The 23,677-nt window shown below is 41.7% G+C and overlaps 1 protein-coding gene across 2 annotated transcripts in view; it reads right to left on the reverse strand.

Annotated features, from left to right (window-relative positions):
• The window catches only part of prex1 (phosphatidylinositol-3,4,5-trisphosphate-dependent Rac exchange factor 1), a 77,166-nt gene that overhangs the window by 2,867 nt on the left and 50,622 nt on the right, over nt 1-23,677 (reverse strand). Inside the window, exons 17-39 of one of the 2 annotated variants that reach the window (XM_085259575.1) lie at nt 23,108-23,200; nt 21,165-21,313; nt 20,987-21,072; nt 19,362-19,501; nt 18,002-18,146; nt 17,074-17,246; nt 16,599-16,760; nt 15,744-15,954; nt 14,504-14,780; nt 13,501-13,719; nt 10,023-10,111; nt 9,277-9,359; nt 8,568-8,658; nt 8,335-8,463; nt 8,201-8,242; nt 7,185-7,402; nt 6,631-6,733; nt 5,020-5,163; nt 3,306-3,420; nt 2,666-2,732; nt 2,478-2,522; nt 1,759-1,934; nt 1,439-1,541 (exon numbers count right to left, since the gene is read on the reverse strand). In XM_085259575.1, the coding sequence (XP_085115701.1) occupies nt 1,439-1,541; nt 1,759-1,934; nt 2,478-2,522; nt 2,666-2,732; nt 3,306-3,420; nt 5,020-5,163; nt 6,631-6,733; nt 7,185-7,402; nt 8,201-8,242; nt 8,335-8,463; nt 8,568-8,658; nt 9,277-9,359; nt 10,023-10,111; nt 13,501-13,719; nt 14,504-14,780; nt 15,744-15,954; nt 16,599-16,760; nt 17,074-17,246; nt 18,002-18,146; nt 19,362-19,501; nt 20,987-21,072; nt 21,165-21,313; nt 23,108-23,200 (3,060 nt within the window). The remainder of the gene's footprint in view (nt 1-1,438; nt 1,542-1,758; nt 1,935-2,477; nt 2,523-2,665; nt 2,733-3,305; nt 3,421-5,019; nt 5,164-6,630; nt 6,734-7,184; nt 7,403-8,200; nt 8,243-8,334; nt 8,464-8,567; nt 8,659-9,276; nt 9,360-10,022; nt 10,112-13,500; nt 13,720-14,503; nt 14,781-15,743; nt 15,955-16,598; nt 16,761-17,073; nt 17,247-18,001; nt 18,147-19,361; nt 19,502-20,986; nt 21,073-21,164; nt 21,314-23,107; nt 23,201-23,677) is intronic. The other variant, XM_085259576.1, reaches the window with a different exon arrangement.

Here is a 23,677-nt window from a genome sequence, read left to right on the forward strand (position 1 = left end):
ATTTGTGCACTAACACCGCTGAGTGGTCCCTGTTCTCTTTAGCAAAATTGATGCAAAGAACCTCTCCCTATCGTTAATTCTCAACCACTCTGCTTTTCTTAGATACTCAGTTGTACTCGTTTATGTTACGCTGTTGTAGTTGTGCTTTTTAGCATTAAATGTCTTTGCCAGTCTTTTGTTACCATGTCAGAACTTTTTTCACCTTAAACTAACTAACTGGAACTGGCGCTTAGCCCAACTCCTGAAAAACAACCTCACACCATTATCCCCCCTCCACCAAACTACACTTGGCACAATGCAGTCATGTACGATCCTCCTGGCAACCGCCAAACTTAGGCTTGTCCATCAGATCGCCAGATAGAGAAGCGTGATTCATCACATCTCCACTGCTCTAGAGTCTAGTAGCAGCGTACTTTACATGGATCTGACTGGATCTGATGCTTTGCATTACGCTATGTGATGTAAGGCTTGGATGCAGCTGCTTGGCCATGGAAACCCATAACATGAAGCTCTCTATGCACTATTCTTGTGCTAATCTTAAGGCCACATGAAGCGCCTTGAGGCGACTTTTGTTGTGATTTGGCGCTATATAAATAAAATTGAATTGAATTGAATTGAAAGTTTGGAGGTCTGCAGAAAATTTGCAGAAAGTTGGTGACGTGTTCACAATATTTTCCTCAGCATCCGCTGACCCCGCTCTGTGATGTTACAAGGCCTACAACTTCATAGCTCTACTTTTGTAGAAGTAGTCTGCATGTCTACCTGCATGATTTTATACACCTGTGGCCATGGAAGCGATTGGAACACCCAAATTCAATGATTTGGATGGGTGAGTTAATACTTTTGGCAATATAGTGTATATGGGGATTCCAAATATCACGTTAGTTTGGACCTCTGACCTCTTCCTCAAGCTCAAACAAGGTCAAACTTTGATTCTCAGCATCACATTGTAAGTATGACATCCAAATATCATGCCACATTTGACCTCTGAGCTCACCTTTACATTTCACTACTCTGCCTTTCTTTCAGGTTGGCCCCAAAGTATGTTATATCTTTAGAGAAAGTGTTGTCAAGAGAAAAAATTAGCTGCCTAGTTGGTTAAAAATATACTGTAGTAAAATATTATCTAAGAAGCTCAGGTTATTCATGTCCAGATATTTACAAATCAGTACCTATTATGCCTTACGTACTCCTACATTGTGCTTTTGTAATCCAAACAAACACCTGTCACGCTACTGTCCAACAAACTTCTTAAAGTATAAAGAGAACAATAAAAACAAGATACAAAAAAATGCAACAAGTAAATAGTGCCCAGAGAGTGCGCTGCCCTGTCGAAGGATTGTGCTCTCCAAGTGTTTCTTGTTTTATATAATAAAATAGTTGACTCATATTTTATAGTCTTGATTTTAACAGGACTGAGATCTTCTTAAAGGTTTACCTGTTTACGCATTATGTCCATGGTCTGCATGATGCAGCGCGGTATGAGGCCATGGTTCCTGGCTAGGATCATTGCCTGCTCCAGTGTCACAGTCAGAGTACATCTGCAAAGAACATGAAGGCCAGTGATTAATAGTGTGTGTTCCTCTGCAATAAACCCAAAAATGAAGTAAAATGAATTTGAATGGCGAGGTTAGGATGAGTTTGTGAGGTTCCAATGGGGCATGTCATTGACTCTGCACTGTTATTTTTATGCAGTCTGACAGTCCAGTGACACAACAAAAGCAGCATAATAATTCTGTGGTGTGGTGCCACACTGACCTCTGCATCCCTGTGCCACACATGGTGATGTGGCAGGCTCCCAGGCGGTTACACAGCTCAGAGGACACACACAGCACGCTGACACCTGACTGGTGGCCTTGGGCATTCGGGCGCATGTTGATGTACGACTGCATTAGCCGACAAAGGTCGTCCAGCGTGTTGAGGGGTCTCAGCAGCTACGGGGAGGCGGGAGGAAGTAAAGGTCAGGGAAGGTTAGCCGTTAAATGCACTGCTAACAAGATGATTCAATAACACATCACAAAAGACGTCACCTTAACAAGCCACTTAGACTACTGTTGACTTTTTAAATCGCTTTCAAACCAAGCAAATTAAAAAGTCTCTCATTACCAAGACAAAAAAATGTATTGAAGTGAACAGAACACTCCAAAATAATATAATTATATTCATGTGAAATATTTTAAAACATGGGACTAGTAGAGTAACTGACTTGTAAGATGGAGAACAGAAATGGGGAGAAAACAACCATCAAATACAACACAAGAAAGTCTAAATCTGCAGTCTTTCTCTTTCTATATTAAAACTATGATCTATTCAGTTTTAATTACTGCAATCTATTTCAACTACAGTCAGTGTGGGACACTAGAAGTTCAAATGGACACCATCTATAATTGCTGGGGTTAGTTGGAGTTAACGGGGAGGGTCTTGACAAGCTATGGAGGAGTTTCCGGTGGAGGGAATGACACACCAGTTCATCTTACTTTGGAAATGCTTGGTTGAAGGTCTCTAACTTCAAGGCCCAGTATCTGTGCTTGCATTTATATTCAGTCACAACAATATATATATATAAAAAATTGACTTATGTTACAATAACTAGACAGATGCTACACATGAAAAGACCATACAGACTACTATAAACTCATCAAGGTTAAAAACAGTATATATTTACCTGGTCTATCTTCATTGCTGTGGTGTTGGAGTCTGTAGGGAGATTTGACTTCTCCAAATAGAAAGCTCTGTGAGGAGAGAAGGATTACGTTCTCAGTTTTTTAAACTCTTCATCGGGTTGGAAAAATTACTGATTTGCATCCTGTGACTCACTTTCGTTGGAGAGCTGACTCATCTAGTATCTACAGATTTTGTAACTGCTAAACTGAGTATTTCATAATTTATTAATGCCGCATTGTTGAATCACTTTCTGGGAATTAGGGTGCACATATCAGTGACCACACACGATGTAAAAACACTGGTATATAATAGATATAGCACATCTTCAATCATAAACCATTAAAACTTCAAGAGTTAACATTTATATTGTTCAACACGTTACTACTTGAGAAACAGTACTACAGTCATTTTGCTGTATATGTAGCTAAATCCTGTTCGTTCATGTGGGAACTGCTCAAGGACTCCTCTGGATACATGATTAAGTTCTGACCTTGAAAGCTTGACTTTCACACATGTAATATACAAAGTGCAGTTTCTGCTTGTTATGCAACACCAAAGGGTGAACTCTCCCCTTGAGGTGAAACACATCTTCAGTGCCAGGAAAGCCAGTGAAGAGCGGTAGTGAAGAGTAAAACAGGTACCTGAGCCTGCGGTAGTAGGCCTTGACTTTCTCCAGTGAAACAGCATTAGTGCGCTGCTGGAAGTCCTCCATGGCAACGCAGTCCTGCTGGGACGCTCCCTCTGGACGCTCCAAAGCTGGAAAAATAGAAGCCACATAGTTAGATCTATGAATATTTAGAGAATGACACACGTTTTATAACACTGCCTCTGTGCACCACCACAGTAGAACTCAAACCAAACAGTCCACACATGACTCAAGTGTAGACTTCCAACTATAATTCAAGGGATTTGGTTTAGGAATTGCAGCCCTTTTATTCAGTCTCTCATTTTCAGGCTCAAATGTAATTGGGTTAACTAACAATTTTAAAGATAAGGACTGTATTTAATAACTGGATAAATGGTTTTTATTTATTTATTTTTTGGTGTTAGAGCATCGTCTGCAGACCCGACGATGTTTCCATGAACATGCTTTACAGCTTCTCTTTATCGACCACTTTTCACACACGGTTGCTGTACGCATACAGCCGGCTGTAGCTTTTCAGTTCACAACTTGACACACACCAACACAACAGCATAGATAGCACAGACGTTAAGGCGGCGAGGCGTGATTGCAGGTGCCGCTCACATGCGTCCGTCTCCCCTGCAGCAGCGCTGCAGACCACACCCCGCCACACACATTAACCAGGTAAAATACATATTTAGGCAGAATTTTGCAAATATCCATTTTTTCATTTTTTAGCAGCATAGTGCTTTTTTTCCATTTTTAAAAAAAAAAAATCAGGTCAAGGCTCCAAAAGCCCAAAGGCGATATGAGGATGGCGGCTCACAACAGTTCTTGTTTTTTTGTCTTTCCTTTTGTTATATTTCTTTAAGAGTTCAAAATGTGTTAATTACATAAATAAAATGTAATTTTCTCTGTAGCACTTCATGGATTTCATAAGCAACACACCTCAGTTGTTCACACAAAGCATAAAGGTAAAAAACAATATATACAGTGTCGTCTTCATTTTAGATGTCAAAAAGTATTTGCGGCTCTGAGTGTTTTCTTTTGCATGGAAACCGGGTCCAAATGGCTCTTTGGGTGTTAAAGGTTGCTGACCCCTGGCCTATGACTTTAACTTAATGTAACGTTTGCGTGTGTGAGTGTGCATATATGTGACAAAAATATATCCTCATTATATATATATATCACTGTGCTTCCCCATAGGCTGCAGTCAAGACTCTTTTCCAGTAGGTGGCGATGTTCATCTGCAAATCTGCACTACTAAATGTTTTGGAGCACTGTTGTATTCGGAAATACACGGTAAACAATATGGGGTCTCTCATGAGGTTAATGATCCGATGAGGACTCGTGCATGGAAAATTAGCAGCTAACTGGCAGACTGGTATAATGCTTTACTTTCATACTAGGCTGACAAAGACTCAGGGAGCGCTAAAGTGAGTGTTTTAAATGGTCAATACAAGGCTTCAGTCTAACTTAATAAAATCAAATAAAGTTCTAAGGAAACGCACATGTGTAAGAGGCTGAAAGGCTGCATGGTGCATTGAGTGTTTTAATGATCCAAGGCTATATGTGTAATGTATATAAGTGAATTTGTGCCTGATGCATTGTATGATTTGTTGCTTGTTCCACAGTAAAAGGTTTTGAGTAGATACTCGGCTCTACTTGCCAGCGCTACGTCATGTTTTACTAGCTGAACTACACCCTGGAATTATGTTCTTTGCCTTTCTTACCTCTGGTGAACAGGACAGTGTGGAGTTTGAGGCTGCCTCCATTCTGCAGCCGACTGGGGAGCTCATTGAAGTGACAGCTGTCCAGGTAAAGGGTGACCCTCAGGGCATGCCTGGTGCCCTCCACCTGGTAACACACTGGTGTGTCTGCAACACACATACAGAGATGAGGGAGAAGTTAAAAAACAAATAAACAGAGGCACCTGATTTCTGTAATAACCCTTTAAATTGCATCAATATCTGGCACATTTTTAGAAATTGTAAGTTTGAAAGAAATTGTGATGAATCTATAAAAAAAATATGAGATAAGTAATCATATATAAATCTGAAGCTGACTTGTGCTCAATTCTCCTAACCTTTTCTAGCAGTGATACATGAGCACTTGTCAGAAAATGGGAAAAAAATGACCTTTGCTGCGTGACCTCTGGGGTCAATCCTTTTTTCTAGAGAACCTACCAAGCAATAACCTTGTGGAATTGGCTGTGATCCTTTCAAGGTCCTTCAGACTCTGTGGTGCTTAAACGTCTGTACCTTACATATACCTCTCATCCCTCTGAAAATGCTGTTAGCAAATCAATAGTGTCCAATGGACTGTGACGCCAAAAACCATCTACCTGCACTGCAGCAGTCTGAGCTGATGTCAGCAAAGAAGCTTGGTTAACATTAACATTTTTTAATAGCAAACTGTACCAGACTGGACCTGTAAAGTATATCTATCCCCACATACCTGCCATACATAAGGAATACAATACTAATGACCGATAGCAATACGTTAGTGCATGCACTGAGTGATGTTTTTGTGTAAAATACATGCAAATGTGCACAAAATATTTTCTCCAGCCAAGCATGAACACAGAATAGCAAATTCCTGCTTCATCCACAGATTTGCCTTTTAAAATGGGAAGTGCACGTTGCGCTTTTCCTTTGAGCAGCAATCTCTGCTGGCCACATTGAGGCTGTTGAAAAGAGGAGCGATTCACGATGCAGTCATCCTTTGTATCTTTGACTTTAAGGGTTTCCGGTAACCCAGAGCACCTTTAGTGAATGCAGATACCAAGCTTATTAAAGCCACAAATGCACCCAGTTATGTAAAGATGTCCACAAAGCCCACTCTGAACAACCTGGTTGCATCCTCAGCTGAAACTACAGCACTGCACTATAATAAATGCTTGGACCCTTTGGTGAATTGGCAGGAGAAAGCTTACTATTATCATGGTTCAAAGAAATATTACTCCAATATACCGCATACTGCAATTTGTGTTCTTAAGTACTTCAATATTGTTTTTATATTATAGGGGTGCTTATGTGACATATGTCAAGTGTCTCTCAGCAGCAATAAAGATTAAAAGAGGCGACCTTGATATCTGAAATGCTCTGCCCTTGTTTAAGGTGATTTATGGAGTCACCACAGATCTGTCTGAGTTCCTTTTCAGCGGCTCTTCATGGAAAAGAAAATGAAATCTGCAGTGGCATAATGGCAATTTCACCCTGAGCAGCGACCACGCATCCACACAATAGAAGTTCATTCAGAATTGGTGAAACCATACAGCTGCTCATTAACGCCAGTGCGCTTTGAATGAGGCAAGTCAGTCTTTGTTGATGGGAGTCTCTTACTTGCTACTAGACACTCATCCTCCAGTTGCCTGAAGAACACAGTGACTTTGTCCAAATCTGACAGGGCCGCCTTGGTGTCCTCCAGCATGGTCCGCTCCTCTTTCTGCCCGAGGAGAGAAAGAAAGCTCAGATGTTGCACCAGAGTAAGAGTTTGGGTAGTTGTGGTGACAGCTGTGCGGCTACAAAGTCATACAGACTTCAGAGTATTTGATTCAGAAAGACACACACACAATAAGAAAAAGCTGCAACAGGAAAGTTATTATTTAAAATTTACGCCAAACTATGAACCTTGTTGTTTTTTCCCCTAATAGGTAAATAAAGCTACTTTCGGCTGCTTCCTCATTCATGAGCACTCACCACAGCAGGAAGCGCTGCATATTTGATTTGGCAGGTTTTTAGATCAGATGCCCTCACTGAGGCAGTCCCCCAAGGGATTCGTGCCTCTTCCCAGGCTCGAATTGAGCATCTTTGGGTTTAGTAGGCAAATTTGCAAACTACAACGCTATGTAGCCAACTTTCTAAGAACCAAACAAAAATACAAAACTTGTCCTCACCAGGTGCGGAGCCAGCGTGGACTGGAAGTGCAGCAAAATACCAATGGCGGATATCTGCTCTAGCCACTTGCGGCTGGTTTCCTTGCCGTCTTCTTGGTACTCGCCGGCATTGTTGAAGCGAGAACGCAGTGCAGTCAGCACCTGTTCGGCTAGCGTGCACAGAGCAGCCGTCGCCGCCTGGCAGAAGATCACGTCCCTTCGCAGCTGCAGAGATGTGTCTGGTATTGGTAGGGGAGAAAGAAAGGAATGATAACGCCAGTGACATAGAGAGTTCAGGGGGCACGCGACTAGGGACTTATGAGGAGTTGAAGTGGGTGAAAAAAAGCAATGAAACCAAAGAGAACAACATAAAACAACATCTGCAGCAGAAAAAGGAAGTTCACTGTGGAGGAGAGGGTAAGGTATCCAGTCTTACTGTAACCTCTCTTATTACATATCCTGAACTTGCTCTAATGCTTACAGTTGATTCTATTGGCTTGAATACCATGAGAGGATATCTGCCATTAACTAATGCCATATGTCACTGGAGAAAGTTCAGACTGGAGTATGTTGTGCTCTGAAACCAATCTTCATTCCAGCACATAGTCACACATCTGATTATGACCTTTTTGACAAAAATGATGCTAAAACTTTGATTTAATGATTTGTATGATTTGATTGCACTGGAAATGTGTTCATTACTTTCTAAATAAACCTACATAAATATACATGTGTATGTATGGGATCCTTAAAATGAGGTTTTAAAGATTTGCAGAATTCCTGATGTGAAATTGGCTGTAAGTTCATATGATGGATGACCTCATATGCAAAGAGCTGTTAGAATAATTTTAAATGCTCCTGTTTTGAGACCTTTCTGGCTGCTTAAGACCTGAGTTCTGCTGGGCGACTGCACGGTCCACCTCTTCTGTTAATTTTATGGAAAATTAGAACTGGATTGAACCTAGTCTGATTATCTGCTGCTGAGCTGATCTGAATATAAACTGATTTTCTCTTCTACCAGTGACACGCTGCTCTACCTGTGCACTTGAGCAGAGCCAGGAGGATCTGATTCTTTCCATCTATAAAGAAAGAAGAAAAAACAAGATGGAGTGAGAGATTGTAACTGTATATGAACACGTGGCATGCATGCACGTATGCGTTTTCTACTAACCATCCACAAATCTCTGTAGGCTCTCCACCAGGGTTTTGATAGAGGTGGGCAGGTTCCAAGGGTCTTCCTGGATGTTCTTATGGATAACGTAACGACAGCGAACAGTCCAGTCTTCGGTTTGGCGAAACTCTGTTCATGTTAAACCAGAGAACTTGTAAGCCTGTGCGCCAGCTCTCTGACAGAACCGTAGTGACACCTTTCGACAGTGCTTACACACACAAACAAATCTGTACCTGGCTGGCTGTGGTCAGAATAAAAGTGCTTGGTCTCCTCGCAGGCCTTGGTCATGACGGGTCCTTTGAGCAGACTGTTGATTGAGTCAACCTGCGTGCAGGAATAAAAGCATGCACACACTCAGTTAATGAAGCCAGTTTTTCTTCTAGTTCACTAGAGGTTTTCCAGAATTAACAACAACAAGGCTTGTGTTAGCAGGCCCCCTGAGCTGCTGTTTACATGTGCAAAGAACTACTGCAGCCAAAGTAGCTGTGCCCCTATCACCCCCCAACTCCACCAGCAGGGAATCAAAGGACATCAAGAAGAGATGAAACGACGGACACATGTCTTCAACTTAGTCTGTGCATCAGTGAAAGCTTGTGCGTGTTCAAGGAGACAGAGTGGAGAACAGAGAAAGAAAGGAAGTCATGAGATGAGAGAGAAAGCCAGAATCCCGAACAGAGGACAGCAAGCCGCATGAGGTAACTCAGCCCAGATGCCGACTGATTACCATCACAGTGATCTGTTCCAAATGGTTAATGCTGACATGTGTGTTCCCTGTTTCTTCATCTTTAACTTCTACATCTAGTGGCTGAGTTTAAAGTCTGTTTAAAAACTAGGGTTAGAGTTAGGCCTGGGCTTAGGCAAAGCACTTTGGGGAAATACAGCAAAAAATTCCAAGTTAATCAGGAATTACTTACTTACTCCGAACTCAACGGTCGAACTAACCTGGTTGAAAAGGTGCTCGAGGCAGCCGTGCAGCTTGTCCTGTTTGTCAGAGGGAATCCTCATGTCGCACGGCAGCTCGTCCCCTAGTTGAGAGTAAAAGCAAATAGCTGATGAGAGGCAATAATCACACTTTCTACAACAAGTATTAATTTTTATTCGACCATCTGGGCTTATTAAAACACACTTCTCTCCATCTGTCACTGCAAAATCTGACCTGAGCATCATATTAGACCGAATGAAGGCTAATAAATTATTACAACGCAACATCTCAGCGTGAGCTGTTCATGACTTAACGCTGATAAAAAACAAAGCAATAAATAGCAGTGGACACATACTTGGCTCGCTGCACATTATTGTGGCTTTAAATGAAATGCAGCTTCTATAATATCCAGCCACAGTCACCTCCAAGCTATATCTAGAGGATTTCTGTGTCTTGGGAAAAAACAAGGTAGCACAGAGTAAATCATGAGACGGCTCACACAGATTTATTCTTACGGAAATATCCTTTATTTCTTGTTTTTAAGCATCCAGAAGTGTATGTTTGCATAAGCCTAGCTTATATTATTTACATCCAATTAACTTTGGAACAGAGATCCTTCTTTTTTCCTTTGAGCTGGCTTTTCATTCCAACATCGGATCTGATCTGATCAGTGTGTGGTGTAAAATCCAATGTGGAGGAGAGTCAAAACATTAAATACACCTTGCTTATTTACACATGCACAGATCAACTTAAAGCCGTTTATTACCTGATCCCATCTCATCACTCCCCAGGTAAGAGCTGTTACTTCGCACACTGGTGTAGGAAAGGACGGAGTCTCTGTTGCTGTTGCATTCACTGTAACAATGAGCACACACACACACACACACACACACACACACAAGTAGCACCCAGTTAAAAAGCATTAGGGAAAAAAGGGCTCATTCCGTTCTTAAACCACAGAGAGAATTTGGAAAGCTGCATCTAGTAATTATGCTGCCAAATAATCCTTGTGATTGTAAATGCCTTTTCTGATTTACAGTATATGAAACCAAAGGCAATTAAACGCTTCTCACAACAACAACAACTGCTGCTGCCTTACACAGAGCTGCATTCAGTAAAACTGTAGCTATATCAGATTCCCAAATAAATCGGATATAAATCGCGTGTGCATAAAATGGAGCTCTCCACTTTACAAAGACGCTTTTATGAACAACTTCTTTTCCTAGTTTTCACGTTTAGTTGGGACTGTATTCCTTTCTTCCTTTGCTGGTGTGCAGAGACAATTTCAGCCTTAGCGGGGCTGGTATTTATAGTCATACATCGATGTGATTCACCATGATTACCGGGAGCAAGTGGAAGATTTATGTGGCTCAAATTATACATGGCTTTAAGTGAGCACGCTTGCAATCCCCCTCAGAGAAGCTCAGAATGATTCACAAGCTGAATTACCATGACAAATGGCCTACGAGCGACTACAACCTACAAAACACCATCACTGGCTTTGTGTTGCTTTACTATTATCTGGGCTGGCAGGGTGACAAAGTGGGGGGAGTGGAGCCTGGATATCACCTGCTGGGTTATTCTGTGGTGTCCAATGTATGTAAATTTGTGCTGTTGGGATGGTGGGGGTGGCTACCGTAGAGGTGCTACAATGATAACTTGGCTTGAATGCTCCACTGGCTTCTCATAAATGTGTACAAAAACAATATCACATACTTACAGTAAAATGATATATGTTCCTCTCTTTATACTGTATTATTCCCTTTTTCTATCCGATTCGTTATAGGGAGCTGCATTTCCTCACTGAATTCAGAGGCATGCACACAAACTTGGCTTCTGCCTTTGTCTCACACACACAAACACACATACACGCAAACACACACACATGGATAGAGAAGGTGACATCCAATTTAGCTTCACACATCTCCTGCCAACAGTGTGAGTACGACTGTGATAATTAACCTGTCCGCAGTAATGGAGAGCAAACACACCTCTGCACACAGCTCTCATGGTCTCACTTACATTAAATTATATACAAGATGATATCTTTTTAATTGTTAATACAGGCGGGGTGATAGTGAACAACTCATTAGCAACTTCTGACATTCCTACTTAAACTGTAGCCATTTGTTATACGCTATTTATGTGCTATTCAATGCAATTTTTTAAAAAAAAGGTTTAAAATATGCTAATAATGTCAGCATATTCACTAAAACAGCTTGAATGATTATATTCTTCCATAATCAAATAGACACTTAATATATTTTTAGCACATTTTCCTAGAAAAGATACATATTATAGGTGATTTTTAGGCTTATTTACATATTAGGCAAGCAAGGACAAGAAAAAAATGGTGATACAATCTCTGAGCTTCCTGGAAAAAGTAGATTGGAGACATTTTAGATAGAAAAAATAAAATCTGGACTCAGACAGGGAAGGGATTCAGTGGTTTAGATGAGTATTTTGCTAGTGTGTGTCTGGGTTCACTTCTCCCCATTAATGAGAAGGTCTAGTGCAGATCATTACACTTTATCCTGCGATCAGACATCCACTACTGATGGATGACGCTCTCATCCACACAGCGCTCACTGTGGATTACCACATCTCAGTCTAAATGCTCACCTACAGCTCTCTACACCACCATCATCACATGTAAGCAACATGTAGCAGCACGAACAACACCACACACATGCACACACACACACTAGAGAAGCAGTGATTTATGGGAGACACAATATAGCAGAGTTTGGAACAAACACTATTTTCTTTGTGTATTTTTTCACCCCAGTCCCCTTTGCATTTTTTTTGTTGACCGTGTGTGTGTGTGTGTGTGCGTGTGTGCGTAAAAGTCATTCTCCCCTGTCCTTCCGCTAACATTGCATCTGTCACAGGCTGCGCTTGGCCACTGACCTCCAGCTGTTGAGTTCTACTGTGGTCTGTCACCACCTCAGGCTTTACTGCCTGATTCTCTCAGCTGGACAAAAACGTTAAAAAAAAGCACCACCCACACGTGAAACACATAAGCACTTTTCATCACATGCAAAATTTTACAAGTGGGATGATTCATCCACATTCACTAGGCAGCTTTGTACAGCTACCTTGACCAGAGTACTTTTTTCCTACTTGGCCTCAAAAAACCCTGAGTAAACAGTTCTGTGTGCAAGTGTGAGTGCATGAGCGTGCGTTTATACCACACACAGAAGAGCCGACATTTTGCTATACATTTTATTACGATGAGGTAGCTGCATTTCACACGACGTGGCCAGGCTTTAATGACAGAGCGGGTGAGGAGGCCGCGCCCCAAACATTTCGCTTTATTATACACCAGCCCACCGCACTGACAACCAATAACTATATCTTAGTGGGTGGTGGAGGGTGGGGCTCAGTGGCTCTCTGTTCAGTGAACACACACACTCCTCAAAAAAAAAATCATCTGAATGAACTTGCAACAAGCAAATGACATAACCAGATTCAACCAGAGTATTTTGAAGTCATTTTTAGCCCTGCATCTCAGTTAAAATGGCAACATCTGGAATGAATTATAGCCTCCAAAGGGGGGAAATGAGAAGCATTATAGGTTTGTGGAGTAAAGTGGGAGTCTCAGAGCGCTGTTTTTGTTTTTAAGGAGTTGTTTTTAACCTGTGATGCTGCTATAACAGATGAATGAATAAACAATGAAATGAAAATATTACTTTAAATAATTAAGGTCAAAGTGTTTCAAGTTATATATTGGAGTTATATATAAGCTACTTAGGTCTCAAATTGTAGAAAATATAATTTGAGAGGTAAATACCTTGAAGGCCCCCGGAAAACCATGAGGTAAATACCACTTTAAATGATATCATGCCGACTTGCAATAGAAATATACAGAAAAGGTGAAAGTATGCTCTAATATGCCAGTTTGAAATCAAGAGCAAGATAAAAGTTTTTAGAATATAGTCCAGTTGTGTTTTCCAATATGGAAGTAAATCCCATTTTCCCCAGCATCTTTGATAGACAGTGCAGTTTGCTCCCTAAGCATATCCAGCATATCCTGTTTCCATAGGCTAACAAGCCAGCAAGGCCTTCTTCTTCATGGTTTTCCGGGGGTCTTCAACCTAAGCCTGTTTATTTGAAGCTTTAGCTAATGTGTCTTATCAGCGCCTTGTTATTACCTTTTCAGGTGCTTTTTGAATAATGTGTGTTTAAGGCTTCCATGCCAGGTTACACTGTAACCTGTAGCTGCATATTCAGTAAGCACTTACCTGTAGGAGTCCCTGTAGCTCATTGTGTCGTGGCCGGAGTCCTCCTGGTCCTCCTCGTTCACTTTGAAGCAGACTCGTTTAGTGCCGCCCTGCTCCACTTTGTCCTGGTCACATCCATCCTCACAGGGGACCAGGGCGGGCGGCTGATTTTCCTCATCGATTGGAGGCTCTCCGCCCTCTCCTTGGAGCTGTGTAGGCTCGGTGATGGATGACAACAGCCTAGAGAAAAAAATATAAACAAATATATCTGAAAACAACAAAATATAGATATTGCCCTTTACCTTGGAGACATTATCTACATATCTTTAGCATATGATACAGAGCATATATCATAATTTATATAACATATATGCCATAATTTTGTGTTATGTTTTTAGCATATTCAAAGCTTTTATAGAACTTGATCATTTATATTCAAATTAAAGTCTTCATGTCAAGACACTGTTATGCTTACATTTCTAATACAATACACAATGCATGGGCCCCATAACTAAAACATACACATGTATTCATTCAAATTGTCACACCCCTTCCTCAGCACAGACACACAATATGTGTCTCTTTCTCTTGATGTTATCCTGGCCTCACTCCCTGTTCCTGTACTGGGCCTGGCCCATAAATATTTTGGGCCTGAAGAATGTTCCTTTTGTAAATCCTCAGCTTTAAACAAGGCAGAGGGAGGACAGACAAAGACAGGCTGCTGTGGGGATAACAGCGTTTCACGCAGAGATCTCTGAATGTCAGCGAGAAGGTTACGAAAATAGCCGACTCAAAAACAGTAGTGGAATGGAAATATCTGATAACAGCAGAAGGTCGGTAATGCTGGGACTAATTTCTGAATGGATGTGAGTAAAAGTTTTCTTTTTTCTAATATGTGGCACACGTGATTGAAGAAAACATCTGCAGAATAGGCATAACCTTCAAAAGATAAGAAAACATTTATGTGAAAATAAGGTTCAGTGCTGTTAAATTAAACGTGATGAATACGAGCTGTAATACTTACACATCTATTTGAGCAACATACTGCTTCATTTCCCTCACAGCAACGTCCAAACGACTGTACAAGTAAATGTAGGCGTCCTGTGTCTCGGTGTCTTCCTGTTTGAGCAGGAAACTCAAACCGCCTTCTCCGTGGCGACTATCATTCAAGCCCTCCCCTCCATCGACATTCACTTCCCCGCTGCCATCCGCTTCATCCCCATCCAAACCAGAGCAGCTCCAGGACGGAGCTCCCATGCTGGTCATGCAATGTTGAGTGTGGGACATGGGGTTCAGTTGTGCTAAAGGAGAGGAGAGATGTTACGGGTGATTGAATGAAAAGGACTTCACGCTCTGACAATTACATCTGTGCCAGATGTTCAAAAGCTATGAAGCAATACTCTTATCTGTTCTTAATTTGGTGTTGACGAAAAACAAAGTCTTAAAAAGACCATCGTTCAGCTAATATACACAGTAAAAGGAAGTCTGTTTATCCGGGTTGAATGCCAAGCTAAGCTGTAATAACCTGACATATCCAAAAACTGAAAACAGATTTAATACTCGTGGTGATCTAAGACAGTTCAAACTCTAACGACAGCTTTCAAAAAAGAGCCACAGCAACATCTCATCAGTACAAGTGCTTGGCAGATGTCTGACCGGCAGCTGGTGTTCAGAGGAAAGATGGGGCCGAGCATCTTGGAACAATGCTGACTGTCTGCTGTCTAGACAGCTGTACTGCCTTTTCATCTTTGCTGAGAGTAGAAGTTCACATGTTAACCTCTAAAATTCCTATTGAAAACCAAATTTTAAAAGTATTTCCAAACTTTATTCTCTCCTTGAACATCTTCTACTTTCCATTTCAACTAAATCACTCACTTTTTTCCTCTGCTCTGTGACCTCTAACGCACCACAGAGTGAACACATTCCTGCTCTGCACTGAGGTCTTTTCCTATATCATTCACTCACTTCTCATGTCAGTAACTTGAATATAATGGCCGAGGGCTAATGGAGTCTTAATAGCAACCTACTCATCTAATTTTACCATGAGAATCCTTGTTGGGCCTTTTTGGTTACACTGGGAGGCTGGGGTTGGTCCAGTCACAGCATCAAATGCATCAAAGCATCAAAATGATCACTGAGCTAGTGGTAAGCTATATTACCATGAGAGGGATAAATCCCTGCAACTCTTACTTTACGCAGTGAAAATGTGACACTGTTGAGATTGTTCTAATCTTCTTGGTTAGAGGACTGTGCGCAGCTCCTACCTTGGTCGGGGTCCAGGCCAAAGATGGAGTTTTTACGACCAAAACGGATGCTGAAAGTCCTGCCGGCAGAGGTAGTGCTTTTGGGGTAGGAGACCTGCATCAAGTTGATGTGGCAGTTGGTGGGAACAAAGTCCATGCAGCCCAGTGGGTGAGGGCGAACCCCAGCCTGCCTGACAGAGGGCCACACCTTGTTCCTCAGTTCCAGAGCAAACTGTGTGAAAAAGAGAAACAAAATGGGAGAAGCCATGAAGAAGAAGGTAATGAGTTTAGTGAATTAAAAAATGATATGACTACAACTGTTGCATCTTCATGATATCGTAAAGCTTCTGATAAGGGTTCTGGTATGTGAGCGACTGAGTTAATTAAAGTTTGCATTTAATTATTGTAGATATTAGCTTTCTTATCAGAATGAAGCTCCTCGATGTTTCTTAGATGCGATGCTATTTTTAATAATTCAATGGGTTTGGATTTTATATGATTTCTTTTACAGTCTGTGTAATATGTCAGGAAAAAATAAGACAAATATCAAAATGTGTTTACCAGGTAGTGGCATGTGGTCTACACGACAAACACAACTGTCTTGAAAAAGCATTTTGTGAGACTCTTAACACACTTTCACCAAGCTGCTCAAAACGCATTTAATGCAATAGGAGTAGTGTAAAAAAAAAAAATTGCCATGTCTTTTTTGGGGGGAGCAAAAATGTGAATTTATTGCTATAGAAAAGGATGTTCCACTGAACCGTTTAGTCACATGTCACAAAATAAAGTGTGTTTAGTAAACTAATATGACTGAATACCGGAACATTCCTGTGTTCACATCTATGCTCAAGGGAAAACACAAGAATGTCTCAATACCTGCTGATAGCTGCTGATACGCCTCCTGATATTCTCCAGCTTGGTGTCGCAGATTTGTCTGAACTCGTACTGAGGCATGGTAACGACTCGGTCGTTCTGGTAGATGAGCTGGCTGCAGTTATGAACGAAGCGGCTGTCATCGCCAGAAAACGCCTCCAGGATCTGTAGAGACAAGAACAATTGCTGACGATGGATCACCTTGACAATAACAGTTTAGGAACCTGATTTAGTCCATTTCAATCACTGGCAAATTAGCATTTCTAGCCGTAGCAGCGAAATAAGGCAGCTGAGTTTTACCCCAGCTAAACTTTCTGCTTTCCAGTTCCAGTAAGTGAAACCAGAAGCAAAAACAAAATATTAAGCTGACTTTACTGTTTGAAACTTAAGCAATATTTAGCATGACTATCCACCAGTCTAACGATAAATGCATATGTAGGCTTTAGCTGAACAAACTTCTCATCTTGACAAAACTCACTTTCGCAGTGAGGCTGAAGCAGCCTTTGGGTTCCACTGTCTTCTCCAGGACGTGGCTCTTGATGCCAGCAGTGCTCACATATTCATACACCACGCCATGCTCCAAGTGGACGTTATCAACTGTCAGACTGACCAGAGGCAGATCACACAGGGAGAGTCTGCCCAGCTTGCAGTCTGTGGATCACAGATTTCAATTAAATACTTGACATACATTCAAAGTAAATAACCAACTAAAATACAAAAACCGAAAAAATCAAATGATATGTGCATGTTTAAAAAAAAACTCAAATCACTTCAAAATCATGAAAAAACAAAAATGTAGTGCGTATAAAAACCTCTGAGGAAAAAACACAATATCATTTTAAGTCATTTTAGTAATGACACATGTAAAGGTACACAGTGTGCTGCACATCTGTCAAGTGTGCTTACCCTGCCAGCACTGTGGGAAAATTGGCCACTAAGTGTACACTGAATATTACTTAATGGCGTCCTATGACTGTAGCGTGCGTAAGTGTCATTTTCAAACTGCGAATTTTCTATATCCAGAGCAAATTACCTACTGCTGAAGCCACTTTTAGCGGCATGATGAATGTCAGAAGCCAAATGAAAAAAACAAAAAACAAAAAAGCATTGTAGACGGAACATAATGTTTTGATGTAATGTTTTTGGCAGGGTCACATGTTTTTAGCATGAAGCCTGCAATCAATCTGGATTCACACACAAGGCAAAAAGCTGCCAAAGCAGCACTAATTTCGCTCAGATACATTTTGCTGACTGAAATGAAACTAGCTGACATGAGCGGAAAAACCGCAAAGGAATTGGGGATTGAAAGCTTCATACAGAAATCAAAGACATACTGCGACACTGATAAAACTTTAAATCCAAGCAAAACAAAAGACTGCAAACAATTTCACAGCAACACATTTCACCTGTTCCATTGGTGCTTTTGTCCTCTTCGTGGTCAGAGCCATTCTCCACTGGGTAAGGCTTGAAAGGGCTGTCCTCCTCCTCATCTGCACCCCTCTCTCTTTGTAGCTCTTCCACATCCTCGAATGCTCGATACACCCAGTGACACTGTGGGAAGAAGATTAAAGCTCAAAAAAATCAGTCGCCGGGGCGCCTGCTGTCTGGGCCCCCTCTCTCTCACCAGTTCATCTAGACAGACCCATCCAATATTAGTTTTACCAGCCGTCAGCATGGCTGCAGTGTTTGGTAGACTATTTGTTGGAATTTTAATGTGGATGAGAACATGATGAAAAACAGAAACATCAACATCAAGCTGTGTAAATATGAGAGGGCTTTAGACACGTATTTTAGAGGGAAGAAGCTAAAGTATGGATAGAGAAGCTTTTACCCTGACAATGCAATAAAGACTGATTCCACCTAAATGAACAATGCAATGCACTCAACCACCGACAACAAACTGGTTAAATGATCAGCTAAATAAAATAAGACAAAACAAAACATCGTATGGAGGACACCTTGCTCTGCTCTGTCTGCAGCCTTTTGAAATACTGCCTGGAGACATGAGTAGCTTCTGCAGGAATGTCAAAACAACCAAAGAGGAGTTTGTCGTTTTGACATTGGCCATCTAGTATTCAGTATAAACACTTGTTATTTAGTCATGGCTCAGTTTGAAAAAAAAACAACAACCCCAAAACAATTCACTAATGTTACTTTAATAAAGAATTTAACTCATGCAGTTTTGGCAGTGGGGCTGAATGAACACTGTGGATACTGTTTCACTCCAGGCAGGAGTGTATTTTGAGTTATATAACCTGTAGCGACATAGTGACAGCTTGTAATTCACTTTGGATCTCACTAAGAAACCTACCATTCCAGCCAAAAATGCAGATGAAATGAGCAAACAGTCAACTAATGCAAATGCTGTTTTTCTGAACCATCTCAGGAATGTCTGGCTGACCTCTATTCTTTGGGCTGTTAGCTTGTCAAATGTGGTTTTTATTGAGCTTTCCCCCATTAGTAAATGATCTGACATATTAACTTCCAAAACTACCACTGACACTATTCATGCTGTCTTGTGGCATTACTTGGTTTACTGTCTGCTAAATAAAGCGCTCAGGGATTTCCCTTACAGTTAGAGCCATAACAACACACAAGGACTGTAAAACCTCACAGAACACCATGCACCGTACTGAGCAGGATGATGTGGTTTGTTGGGATTTAACTTTCAATTATAATATGGGCTAAATAGAAGAGACTTAACGCTAGAAAACCTGCTCTAATGTTACAGAATAGTTTGTTTTTTGTTGGCCTATGTTAGCTCACCGCTTGGAGAGGTTCCTGGTGAGTGCGCTGGGCTGTGAAATGCTCCAGGACCTCTTGGTAGTCGCTGTGATTGACACTGTTGCCATTGACTTTCAGGACGACCTGGCCCGGCTGAAGACCAGACGCTGCTGCCTCCCAGCCTGTAATATTTCCACACAGGATCATGAGTTCGCACAAAGGCAAAAACCATTTACAACACCACACATAAACTGGGAAACATCTTCTTCAGGATGACTGAATTAAGCATAACATAGTGAACTCATTAAAAAAAAGTAACTTTTGGATTCAATTCCCATAGTTCTCAACAAAACATTTCCTCTATTGTTTCTACAATACAGGAAAATGAGAAATCACTCTGTGGAGTGCTATAACATGCTGTCTCAAGCTACTAATGGCTTTACAGCCTGGAAGTCCAATCAACACCTCGATTAACCTTCCTGCCCAATCTAAAAATACCAGCAATGGCATCATTTCCACCCAGGGTGCCAGCAGTAACCACATTAAGGAGACTACTTGACCCATGAATGAAAATCTCCCAGAGAAAGTCATTTAAAAACAATGGGGTAAAAAATACTAGCCACTGAATTCAAATGAAACATACGTCATACTGAGTCCTAAGTAATTGAGGATGTTAGGAAAGTGAGAAAAGGAACATGTAGGGAAGAAGGAGGTGGGTTTAAGAGGGAGAGAAAGTGGAGGAAAGACAATAAAACCAAGGGACCAAATTTCTTGGCTGGTCTTTTTTTATTAGGGTGCATGTGTGTATCCTCGCCTTACTGCTGCTAGGTTACAAATTGGGATTCATCCCTCATTTAACTTCTAAACACACTGCTGATTTTTCTATTTAGAGACCGACAAACAGGCTGTATAGTAAGGAGGTCTTAAAGAAAAGTAGGAGAAACGAAAAGGGGAAACAGAAGTAGCTGTCTTTTCAGTTACCCATTACAGTTTTAGCTGTGATCACAGAACATTGTGTGTGTTTGAAAAGTAGTTTGCTCTATTAAGGGTTTGAACCCTGACCGTGGGCTGTCTGGCTGACAGGTGGCCATAAAAACCTAATAGAGGCTCACTAAGAGCAGAATGTAACAGGTGGTTAGAGGCTAGGGTTACCTCATCTTTCCTTTGAATTCCCTCGGAATTATTTGTCTTTCTGACACCGTAAACACTTTTAATGCATTTACTGGCACTGGTGCAGAAATAACAAGGTCAACATCTTACAAATCTGTTCACGGATCTCCACTGTTGGCTCATAAGCAAAATATGGGTCACTTATAACTACATTCAAGAAATAATAATTTAACTACACTTCCCCGGGAGCTGTAAAGTGCTCAACTGATTATTTTTCCATTACACGTACAAAGCCATGGTCTTATTTTACCTTTAAATACAAAACTGCACACTATTTCTGCCATTTCGCCATGTGACAGAAACCAGATATTAACGATACAGCAACGCTGTTATAAATTACATTTTGTAGCCTACTTATTAAACTCTGGTACCGTGCTTTCGTCCTACGTGTTATTCTCTGAGTGTTCATGAGAGAAGGAGTAATAATGAAATTCTTCTGCTATCTCTGAAAAAAATGCATATTTCTGCTGATTGTTGTGGCTACAGAAGTCAGTTACCTTTCCTTACAGCGTGGACATGAGGAGGAACAGAGCCACTCAGTCTGAAGGAGAGACTGTCTGGGTTGTCAGGGATTTTTACGATCCTGGAAAAAAAGAAAAAGAAAATACCAATCAGACCAGTGCGGTCTATATGAGTGGACATTGTGTATTTCAGCACATATGCATGAGCCCTCACTCCTTGGCCTTGGTGCCAACCAGCAGCCGCAGGGAGCGTCGTATGCAGAAGGACTGGCTAATCATGGTTTCAACCTCCGAGAAAGGCCTGAGGAAAAGCAGGTCCTCGTTGATGGTGTAGATCTTCCTGCCCACCTGCAGGCCAGCCATCTGCACGGACAGACGGACAGACAGGAGACAGAATGTGGTTATTTATAGGTGGCAGCTTGCTTCAGCCTGAACCCCCTCCCAAAGGCAACATCCGCACAGTAAGAGTTTCAGGTCGGGGGACTGCAATTCAATTTAAAATTACGAGCAAGTACCGGAGTGAGACAGAGACTGTGTACAATTCCCCTGTCTAACGTGAATTACTCACAATCAAGTGCTGGTATATGATAATGTGCCTCCAAGGAGCAAAGAAGAAAACAAACAAACAAGCGATAAGACGAAAAGCATTGTTTGCTGCTCCAAATTCCCACAGCCTGTTCTGTCTTGTCGTGTATTTTCCAGCATTTGACTGAAGTTGTATGCAGTGAGTGCGTATAAAGATTGGCCACTGGATATGATAAAAATGCATGATTGCTAGACCTGAGTGTCATGCCTGCTTTGTGTTAGATTTGCACGCACTTCCAGACTGAAGGGCGTCACTTTATAATTTTTTTCCTAATGTTGCCAGTTGCTCTGCCTGCGACCTCTGATGCTTTGTCGGATCTTGCCAGATTCCTTTAGCTAATATACAATCTCTTCAGTCAAGGCGCGTTGCAGCTGCACAAACCAGTATACCTGCTCCCAAAGAAACAAACATTTTCAAGCTTTTCAGTCGGATTTCAGCTTCTGATATCTCTTTACAAATGACAGACACACAGCAAATCAGCCTGCAGCATGCATTTAAATGCAGTCATCTTCAGTCACGTTGTGAGAAGAATACAGCCTCTGTGCACTCACTGTGTGAGTCCAGTGTCCTGGGCAAAGATCCGGTGGGATGGCCTTGGTTAAGCCAGGCCTCGACTCTGTTTGAAGGCCCAGCGTGGATGTAGGAACGACTGGGAGGAGCCAGAGCTATTTGAATGCAGAGGGGTGCATGTATATGTGTGTGTGATTACACAGCATGGGTGCCAGTCTGCACGTGACTTTCTATAATAGTATCATATAGTGAAAGAGCTCAGTGTGTGAGTGTGTGCCTCTCAGCCCTTTTCAGAGCCCCATGGGAATCAGCTGAGCTTCATTCACTGCGCTGGCACACGGGCTGTGTCACAACTAGCAATCCTCGCCCCACTGTGGGGGGTGGAGGGCACGGGGGAATGAATAATAGAGTGAGAGGGGGTTCGAAATTAAGGAAAAAAGGAGTAATAAGGAACAGAGAAGCAAAGGTTTAGTGTGGTAGTTGGGCAGTGCATAAAAATGAAGATTATCGAGAGCTGCAGAGCAGCACAGGGGCACGGGAGAAATGAGGATACAAATGTGGAAATAGTGGGGAGCATGACAGTTATAGTCAGGCTGTGGAGGAAAAACAACCAGGGCACCATCATGTGTGTTCATGACAACATTGCAACGATTAACAGTATACAGGCTGGGCTGTGAGACGGACAGGCCAGAAGTAAAGTATGTCACCTGTCTAAGGCGAGTAAGAGGACATAAAAAGAGGATGAATGATCAATAAGACAGGAAAACATTGGCTCGTCCATCTTGTATTATAGCCATTGAGCTGTCACTGTAATTCCCCTCCCCATCATCAGTGAAGGCTGACACAATGGCACGGACGGGACAAATACCAATATGGAAGCTGCTCCCTCCTAAACATAAAAATATATCTGCAAATGGCTCTGCAGCCAATCAGAGCAGAGTTCTCAAAAAAGGGAGAGAGACAGAGTGACAGCAGCCGTCCAGAGAGTAGACAGCCATTACCTAGTGGAACTGACACCCCGAGGCTGGAAGAAGTGTGTGTGTGTGTGTGTGTGTGTTTACCTCAGCGTGTGAGCCCCTGGTGACAGATTTCACAACGATGGCCTTGTTCTTCTCCTCAATCTCAAAGCCGTAGCCTTCCTCCTCGGGGTGAATCTAGCACAGAGAAAATCGACTAATTACTTCCACATTTTCACCGCTGACTGTCAGGCTTAAAATGTCTTGAACTGATTTAGTATCACAAGTAAGCAAACAGGAAAATAATTTTAGATGCACACATATTCATCATCTTTCTGTCTCCCTTGGTTCTGCTGCTGTAATTCTGTGCAACTGTAGGCTCTGGCTATAAAACGGCAACTTGTCTTCATGGCAGTGATCTGGTTTGTCTGAGAAATCACTGAAGCTTTAAAGAAAAAAAAAAAGGAGATTTACGGCACTTTTTCTGGGTGGTCTCACATGCAAACTATTCACACATAATCACAGTTTCATTAGCCATTTGTGACTTTCATTCCGTCTCAGGTGCCTTTGCCTGATGTTGCTCTCTGTTCTCCATATTGTATTCCCACTTGGGGTTGAGGCTTAAAGTTAAACGCTGTCGTCGCCAAACACATTAGCGGCGTCCATTAGTTAAGC

Source organism: Mchenga conophoros, linkage group LG20 (assembly GCF_057382185.1).
Source record: "Mchenga conophoros isolate Kocher_MC1m ecotype Shallow Benthic linkage group LG20, M_conophoros_male_GT1.1, whole genome shotgun sequence".
NCBI classification, from domain to species: Eukaryota; Metazoa; Chordata; class Actinopteri; order Cichliformes; family Cichlidae; genus Mchenga; species Mchenga conophoros.